The sequence below is a fragment of the Eimeria necatrix genome, genomic scaffold (assembly GCF_000499385.1).
Source record: "Eimeria necatrix Houghton genomic scaffold, Enh_scaff321, whole genome shotgun sequence".
Classification (NCBI taxonomy): domain Eukaryota; phylum Apicomplexa; class Conoidasida; order Eucoccidiorida; family Eimeriidae; genus Eimeria; species Eimeria necatrix.
In genome coordinates this window covers 1-9,334 of record NW_013655315.1, presented here as the reverse complement: position 1 = coordinate 9,334, position 9,334 = coordinate 1, and the positions used below count along the sequence as shown (strand labels likewise).

The 9,334-nt window shown below is 38.8% G+C and overlaps 2 protein-coding genes across 2 annotated transcripts; one reads left to right on the top strand and one right to left on the bottom strand.

The window, feature by feature from the left end:
* Positions 1-7,177: 7,177 nt before the first annotated feature.
* Positions 7,178-7,897, bottom strand: ENH_00043280 (hypothetical protein, conserved; the record flags this gene model as incomplete). The annotated part of the gene is made up of 1 exon (XM_013585375.1): positions 7,178-7,897. One exon carries the CDS (start codon positions 7,895-7,897, stop codon positions 7,178-7,180), a length of 720 nt encoding a protein of 239 aa, XP_013440829.1.
* Positions 7,898-8,793: 896 nt separating this feature from the next.
* Positions 8,794-9,264, top strand: ENH_00043270 (hypothetical protein, conserved; the record flags this gene model as incomplete). Its single annotated transcript, XM_013585374.1, has 1 exon — positions 8,794-9,264. The coding sequence occupies one exon, from the start codon at positions 8,794-8,796 to the stop codon at positions 9,262-9,264; it is 471 nt and encodes a 156-aa protein (XP_013440828.1).
* Between the last annotated feature and the right edge of the window lie 70 nt (positions 9,265-9,334).

The window sequence follows — 9,334 nt, the reverse complement described above, 5'->3', positions numbered from 1 at the left end:
GCTGCTGCTGAAAGCAGCAGCAGCAGCAGCAGCAGCAGCAGCAGCAGCAGCAGCAACTGGGGAGCGGAAGGGGAAGGGAAGAGCGCGGGCGGGGACTTGAAGATAAATGTTCCTCAGGTGTAGAGACAGAGTGGAGTTGCTTTCGAATTTAACTGCTGCAACGGCGAACTCCAAAAAGCACTTTCTGAAAAAATAATTACCAACCAGGTCCTCGCATGCATGCATGCAACTGCATGCATGCAATTGCATGCATGCATGCAGTTGCATGCATGCAATTGCATGCATGCATGCAGTTGCATGCATGCATGCAACTGCATGCATGCAAGTGCATGCATGGAGTTGCATGGAAGCTGGAGTAGTTTGGGAAGGGCGGTGGCGTTGCACAGCGCGGCTTTGCGGTGTACAGACACCGGAGCTGCATGCAAGTCACTGGGCGAAGATGTCGAAGGAAAAGTCTTTTAAGTCTTTTCCACTTTTTCTTCTTCCCGTTTTTTGCGCCTTCGAGGACTTCGCCTGAAAACTCGCATTTAGCCAACAGCTCACTTCCTTGTTGCCTCTTTTATTCTTTTATTATCTTTTATTATCTTTTGTTCTCTTTTATTCATTCTTTTGTTCATCTTTTATTATCTTTTATTCATTCTTTTGTTCATTCTTTTATTCATTCTTTTGTTCATTCTTTTATTCATTCTTTTGCTCATTCTTTTATCCATTCTTTTATTTCTTAGTCATTCTTTCATTCATTCTTCATTTTGCTCTTTTACTTATTCTTTTATTTATTCTTTTATTTGTTCTTTGATTCATTATTTTATTTGTCTTCTATTTATTCTTTTATTTATTCTTTCCCTTATTATCTTATTTATCTTTTATTTATTCTTTTGTTTATTTTTATTTATTATTCCTCGATTCTCTTTTATCTTTCCCCGCGCATTTATTCTTTTTGCTTCATTTATTCTTTTGAATTCATTTATTCTTTTAATTCATTTATTCTTTTTATTTGTTTATTATTCTTTCGCGCATTATTCTTTTTGCAAGTTTATTCTTTTATTTTCCCTTATTTCTTTTTCAATTAAAGTGCCACTTTTGAACAAATTACCTCCGAAAAGTCGCACTTGGTTTTGCTGCTGCTGCTGCTGCTGCTGCTGCTGCTGCTGCTGCTGCTGCTGCTCGCCAGCTTCTCGCGGAGCGCATGCAAGTGGGGTGTCTGTACACCGCAGGCGGGCCGAAGGTGAAGAGCAGACTTCGCATTTGCCATTTAATTTCAAACCCGCATTTGACTTTCTTTTGGATTTAAACTTTGATTTAAATTTTGATTTAAACTTTAATTTAAATTTTGATTTAAACTTTGATTTAAACTTTGATTTATTTTTTGATTTAATTTCCAAACTTTCTCCACTTTTATTTTCTCGAAGCCCCGCGGCTGTTCAAACCCACCGAAAGAGAGGCCCCGCCTGTCTCCGAAGTTCTGAAGAAAAACAAAAATAAAATCAATTTAAAATAAATCAAAACAAATTAAAATAAATTAAAATAAATTAAAATCAATTAAAATCAATTAAAATAAATTAACATAAATTAAAATCAATTAAAATAAAATAAAATAAATTAAAATCAATTAAAATAAATTAAAAAGAATTAAAATCAATTAAAATAAAATAAAATAAATTAAAAAGAATTAAAAAGAAAACTGACCCAACGAGACGCCGCGCGTGGATTTTCTTGCGGGCGGAAAGCAAATGGCGTTGTGCGGAGAAGTTGTGATCTCCATTTATTTCTTTTTCTTTATTTATTTCTTTTTCTTTATTTATTTCTTTATTTATTTCTTTTTCTTTATTTATTTCTTTTTCTTTATTTATTTCTTTTTCTTTATTTATTTCTTTATTCATTTCTTTTTCTTTATTCATTTCTTTATTTATTTCTTTTTCTTTATTCATTTCTTTTTCTTTATTTGTTTCTTTTTCTTTATTTGTTTCTGTTTCATTATTTATTTCCTTTTCGTTGTTCATTCCTCTTCCATTTATTTTCTTTTCTTTTTCCTTCAACTCCGCCGCCTGCAACTGTTTTAATTAAATTCCAACGCATGCAAAAGCCGCTGCTGCTGCTGCTGCTGCTGCTACTGCTGCTGCTGCTGCTGCTGCTGCTACTGCTGCTGCTGCTGCTGCTGCTCACTTGCTGCTCCAAGGCCTTCATTTCCTTTTCGTGCTGAGTCCGAAGCCTCTGGACTTCTTCGCGGAAATTCTCGTCGCAAATCGCCAGCTGTAGTGACAGCAGCAAATAAATCAAAAATAAAAACGGAAATATAAAAGAAATGGAAAAGAAAAAGAAAAGCAACAGAAAAGAAATAAAAAGAAATAAAGAAATAAAAAGGAAATAAAAAGGAATAAATAAAAAAAGAAAAAAGAAAGAGAACTAAATGGTCTTTGTGGACAGCTCTTTAGTTCTGTTGCTGCTTCAATTTGGATTTAAAACTTAAACTTATCTTTGAATTGATTTGAACTATTATTTTCAAATTAATTTAAATTCTTTTTATTTATTTAAATAAAATAATTAAATGAACTCTCACCTCCTCGCTGGCGATTTCTTTTCTCTTTTCTGAACTTGGGCGTTTCAAGTCTTGCAGGAGTTGTTCCCACTTTGCTGCAGCAGTTTCGAAAGCAGCAAAAAAAAAAAAATAAAATAAAATAAAATAAATTAATTTTAATTCCGAGTTAAAACAAACCTCTTTCTTCCCTCTCTTCCTTCTCCATCCCCTGCGCCTCCTTGAGCTGCAAATGGGGAATTAAAAACTTTAAAATATATTCAAAAAGCATTTAAAGCTGCTGCTGCTGCGCCTGCAGCAGCAGCAGCAGCACTGTTAATTGCTGCTGCTGCTGTGCAAGCAGCAGCAGCAGCAGCAGCACTGTTAATTGCTGCTGCTGCTGTGCAGGCAGCAGCAGCAGCAGCAGCACTGTTAATTGCTGCTGCTGCTGTGCAGGCAGCAGCAGCAGCAGCAGCAGCAGCACTGTTAATTGCTGCTGCTGCTGTGCAAGCAGCAGCAGCAGCAGCAGCACTGTTAATTGCTGCTGCTGCTGTGCAAGCAGCAGCAAGAAAGGCCCTTGCAAATGGGGCATTTCGAGAAGAACGAATTGGATTTAGTTGTAATTACACTTGAGTTTACTGCCATTTAAAATGCATGCAAAAAATAATTTCTCACCTTTTGCATTTCCGTTTCTTCCGCTTTTTTTGCTGCTGTTATTTTCGCAGTTACTTCCCGGATTTCTGCTGCTGCTGCTGCGTTGAAGGCCTCCAACTGGCTCTTCAAGTCCCTTAAAATGAATTTAAAATAAATTCATTTAAAGAAAATTAATTTTCAAATAATTTTTTTAAAAGTCCATTTTATTCTCGACTTCACCTGCTGCGCAAAGTCGCTGCTGGCTGCAGCAGCTGCCGGCCCGCCGCGAGTTCTTTTTCGAGAGCAAAAAAGTCTGAAAAAAAAAACAAAAGAGTTCTTTTAAAAGCGCTTTTTGAAGTTAAAAAAGACAATTAGGCATTTAAAAGGACAGAATTAATTAATTAGTTTCTTTTTAGCTTTTAATTGCTTTTAATTCCAATTTTTTCGACTTCTTTAAACCCCAAAATGCCAAAATCACTTTTTTCAACTTCTGCGCTTTTCCCCTTCGCCGCTTCTTCCATGCGCTGCGTCGACAGCAACGCGCTCTTCAGCCTCTCCACCTGAAAACGAAAATAAATAAATAAATAAATAAATAAATAAATAAATAAATAAATAAATAAATAAATAAATAAATAAATAAATAAATAATTAATTAATTAATTAAATAATTAAATAAATAATAAATAAATTAATTAATTGAAATTAAAAGGAAATAAACAATAAATGAATAAGTTAAAATTAAAAAGACCGAAAAACGCAAAAGTGGGAAATAAGTGGAAAAACGAGGCCAAGAAAATACAATAAAAAGAAATAAATTAAAAGCAATTTTGAATCTAATTTTGAATTTAATTTTGAATTTAATTTTGAATTAATTTTGAATTAATTTAGAATTTAATTTAGAATTAATTTAGAATTAATCTAGAATTAATTTTGATTTAATTTTGATTTAATTTTGAATTTAACTTTGAATTTAATTTAGAATTTAATTTAGAATTTAATTTAGAATTTAATTTTGAATTTAATTTTGATTTAATTTTGAATTTAATTTTGAATTAATTTTGATTTAATTTAGATTTTAATTTTGAACTAATTTTGAATTTAATTTAGAATTTAATTTAGAATTTAATTTAGAATTAATTTGGAATTTAATTTTGATTTAATTTTGAATTTAATTTTGAATTAATTTTGATTTAATTTAGATTTTAATTTTGAACTAATTTTGAATTTAATTTAGAATTTAATTTTGAATTTAACTTTGAATTAATTTTGAATTAATTTTGATTTAATTTTGAATTTAATTTTGAATTAATTTTGAATTAGTTTAGAATTTAATTTAGAATTAATTTAGAATTAATTTAGAATTAATTTTGATTCAATTTTGAATTTAATTTAGAATTTAATTTAGAATTTAATTTAGAATTTAATTTTAAATTTAATTTTGAATTAAGAATTTAATTTAGAATTTAATTTGGAATTTAATTTAGAATTAATTTAGAATTAATTTAGAATTAATTTTGAATTAATTTAGAATTTAATTTAGAATTTAATTTTGAATTTAATTTACTTTTTCGTTTGCCTCTTCTGCTGCTGCTGCGGCGACTTCGGCGGGAGAGTCTTCGGCGCTGAAGCGGACTTGCATTTCTTCTGCAAACATGAAGATCTGGTTGGCCTGAAACAAAAGAATTAAAATAAATTAAATAAATTAAATAAATTAAATGAATTAAATGAATTAAATAAATTAAATAAATTAAATAAATTAAATAAATTAAATGAATTAAATTAATTAAATTAATTAAATTAATTAAATTAATTAAATTAATTACCTTTTCCTGCGCCAATTCAGTTGACCTTCGCTGCGCCTTTTCCAAGTCCAAAATGCGAACTGCTGCAGCAGCAGCGGCGCTGCGGACTTCGCCGATTTTGAACTGCAGCAAATTGTTTTGCTGCTGCTGCTGCTGCTGCAGCGCAGCAGCTGCTTCCAGTTTGCTGCGGAAGCACGCGTTGCTGCTGCTGCACTTGCTGCTGCTGCTGCAGCTGTTGGCACTCACCTCAACTGCTGCTGCAGCGCGGCTTCCTGGGCCCCGATCTGAATTCAAAAAGAATTAAAGTGCCAAATATTTGTTTTAAAATGAATTAAAATGCCAAATATTTGTTTTAAAATGAATTAAAACGCAAAATATTTGTTTTAAAATGAATTAAAATGCGAAATATTTGTTTTAAAATGAATTAAAATGCGAAATATTTGTTTTAAAATGAATTAAAAAGCAAAACATTTTATTTTCTCTTCAACAACAGCTCACAGCCTGCAGCAGCGAAGGGAGCAGCTTTTCGGTCTCGGCAATTTTTTCGGAAAGTTCCTTTTTGCGTTTTTGCACTTCTTCGAGTTTCTGAAAAGAAAAAATGAATTTGAATTTAAAAAGTTTTCAAACTTTTAAATTTAATTAAATTGCGCGTCTTGGGAGTTAATTTGCCTCCATTTGGGGACTTTGAATGCCAAAATGCAAAGTTGAATTGAATGGAACTTCGATCATTATTTATTTATCTATTCACCCATTTATTTATTTATTTATTTATTTATTTATTTATTTATTTATTTATTTATTTATTTATTTGTTTATTTGTTTTACTTGGTTGAAATTTGAAATCTCCTCTTCTGCTGCTGCAGCACGAGAGAGCAGCAGCTCGAGGCAAAAGCCCTGGCTGTCGACTTGGGCGCTGAGCAGCAAAAGTGCAGCTTCTTCATTTGTTTTATTTTTTTCGAGTTTTTTAATTTCCTCTTCAAGAGCTGCTGCTTCTTGCTGCAGCAGCAGCTGCTGCTGCCTGCACTCCGCGCTGCTTCCCTGCTGCAGCAGCAGCAGCAGCAGCAGCAGCAGCAGCAGCAGCAGCAGCAGCAGCAGCAGCAGCAGCAGCAGAACAGCAGCAGCAGCAGCAGCAGCAGCAGCAGCAGCAGCAGCAGCAGCAGCAGCAGCAGCAGCAGCAGCAAATGAACTGCGTTTGCTTGCAAGTTGAATTAAATTAACTTCTCCTCACCAGCTGCTGCAGCGAAGCTCTTTGGCCCGCAAGCCAAGCCGCGTGGGCCGCGCGGACTTGGGAAATATTTTCGTTCAAGTTTTTGTTTTCAATTTCTTGAATTTGAATTTCTTTTTCAAGTCCGCTGCACAGCAGCAGCTGCTGCTGCTTCTGAAGCAAACAACAAATCATTTTGTTATATTTATTTATTTATTTATTTATTTTTATTTATTTATTTATTTATTTATTTATTTATTTATTTATTTGTTTATTTATTTATTTATTTATTTATTATTTTTTATTTTACGGACTTGTTCTGCAATTGGCCGCGCGGCCAACTCCAGGTATTGGCGGCCGCTTTGCTTTTCCTCTATTGCGCACTTCAAAGCCGCCAGCCTTTCTTGAAGCTGAAAGTTGAAATTAGAAATTAAAAATAAATAAAATAATAAATAAAATAATAATAAATAAAATAAATAACAAATAAAATAATAAAGAAGTGCAAATTAGTGAAAGATTCAAACAAATAAATCAAATGATTCAAAACTGGCAAAAGATTTGAAACAAACGGGCTCAAGAAGTGCAAATTAACAAAAGATTTGAAGAATGAATCAAAGAAATGCAAATTAATTAATTAATCAATTAATTAATTAATTAATTAATTAATTAATTAATTAATTAATTAATTAATTGATTAATTAATTAATTAATTAATAATTTTGCATTTCTAATTAATTAATTAAATATTTGCAAGAAATAACCCAAGAGACGCAAACTGAGAAATGAAGCAAAGGCGACAGAAGTTCACAAAAGACTTCAAATAAAAAAAGCAAAAAAACAAAAAATGGCAAAGACTTCAAACAAAAGAAGCAAATAAACAAATACTGACAAAGACTTCAAACAAAAGAATCTTCAAACAAAAGAATCCAACAAACAAAAGCAAGAAAGACTTGAAATAAAGAAGCAAATAAACACAACTTGACAAAGACTTGAAGCAAAAGAATCCAACAAAAGGCAACAAAGACTTCAAACAAAAGAATCCTTCAAACAAAAGAATCCAACAAACAAAAGAATCCAAAAACAAAAGAATCCTTCAAACAAAAGAATCCAACAAACAAATAATCCAACAAAAAAGCAACAAAGACTTGAAAAAAAGAAGCAAAAGGGCCTTTTTACCTGCGGGTTTGTTTGCTGCAGCAGAGCGGCCCTGGCGCTGCAGTTTTGAATTTGGCCTTCGAGCTTTTGGGCCTCGAGGGCCCCCGCGGCCTTTCTGGCCGCGAGCCGCTGCAGCACTTGGGAAAGGCCTGCGGCGCTGCGCTGCAGCTGCTGCAGCGCAGCAGCAGCAGCGGGGAAGGCCAGCCCGCAGTCCTCGCGGAGAGCCTTAGAGAGCTCCGAAAGGACTTCAAAGAGCGGCTCGCAGCGCTCGCTGGCAGTTCTGGAGAAGCCGTCGAAGAGCTCTTGCTGCTGCGCGGCGCTGCGGGCCAGCGCGAGCAGCCGGCCCTTCGCGGCGCTCGCTGCACAGCCGCGAGAAGTGGCTGCAAACGCGCAGCAGGGACTTTCAAAGCTCGCCTCACCACGCAGGCCGTCTTGGGAAAGTTTCTGCAAAAAAAAGAGCCGCTGGGGAGCGCCGCAGAGCCCGGATCGCTCGCTTTCCAGTCCGCTCCGCGCCCGCTTCCCGCACAGCGCCGCGCCGAAACGCGGCGACGCCGCGCCCGCCAGCGGCTTCTTCGCACTCGCGACCAGCATTTCAGCAAAAAACTCTCAAATTAATCCCGCAAAGTCCAAATTCGAAGAAAAACTGAAAGACAGCGCCGAAGATCGGCGGAGTTCTGCACAGGACTGCGCACGCGCGGGCACCGCCGCGGTGTACAGACACCTCGCCGCCTCAGCGGCTCCGAAACGCGCAGTCGGCGCAAACTCGCGGAAAGCTGCGCCGAATTGTTGAATTTCTCCGCAAACTCGAGGAAAATAAAACTTTAAAGTCCTTTGGGTCACTCTTCCCGCAGCTCGCTGCTGCACACGGGCTGGAAGCGGAGAGTTTCCGCTTTTCGGGACCCCCAGGCAACGGAAGACCTTTTTTTTTCGCTGTTTCCGCGCCAAGAGCTGCTGCGCGCGGCGGCGGCGCCGGCCGACAGCCGCAGGCGCCGTCGCTGCGGCGTTTCGGGCCCGCATGCAGCGGGCTTTTGCTGCTGCTGCTGCTGCTGCTGCTGCTGCTGCTGCTGCTGCTGCGCTGCAGTCCACAGAACTTGCGGAGGAACTCAACGCGACTTTCCTTTTCTCAGCTTTCCGCGGCCAAGGCCCCCTGCAGCCCTCCTCCAAGTCCTGCTGCTGCTGCAGCCCAGCAGCACGAGAGCTGCTGCAGCTGCAGCAGCTGCTGCAGTTGCTGCTGCTTTTCTTTTCTCCAGTTTCTCTTTTGGCTTTCCGCAAAACTTCCCAAGTGGCAGTGGCTGCGCTGCGGTGTGTGGAGTGTACGTACACCGCGGAGCCCGCTGGCCACCACTAGCGCGTTCCTCTTCCGCTGCGCCCCGCCTTCTCCCCGCGAGCTGCTGCAGCAGCAGCAGCAGCAGCAGCAGCAGCGGCTGCTGCAGCAGCGGCGCCGCGGCCGCTGCTGCTGCGCCTTCGGGTGTACGTACACCGCAGCTATGGCCCCCAAGGGCCCCCCAAGAGCCGATGCGACTTCCAGCACTTCCGACTTGACTGCAGAGGAAATGCAGCGAGTCCCCAGCGCCCCCGCAGCAGCAGCAGCAGCAGAGCCTGCAGCAGCAGCAGCAGCAGCAGCAGCAGCAGCAGCAGCAGCAGCAGACAGGCGGTTTCTTCTGGGCCTCGAAACTGGCAGGTGGTTCGAAGGCAGCAACGGCGCTGTCTATGAGCTGCTGGACCCCATTGGCTCTGGCAGCGCCTCCACAGTCTTCAGGTGCAAACGTGTCCGCCAGCAGCAGCAGCAGCAGCAGCAGCAGCAGCAGCAGCAGCAGCAGCAGCAGCGGGGGGATGCAGCAGCAGCAGAAGACCAGGACGCGGTCCTGGCTGTGAAGGCCATCGACCTCAAGGGTCTCAAACTAAATGCAAACTTCAAAACTGAACTCGAGAAGCTGCGCAAAGAGGTAAACCTCTAACACCCACTCTTGCTGCTGCTGCTGCTGCTGCTGCTGCTGCTGCTGCTGCTGCTGCTGCTGCTGCTGCTGC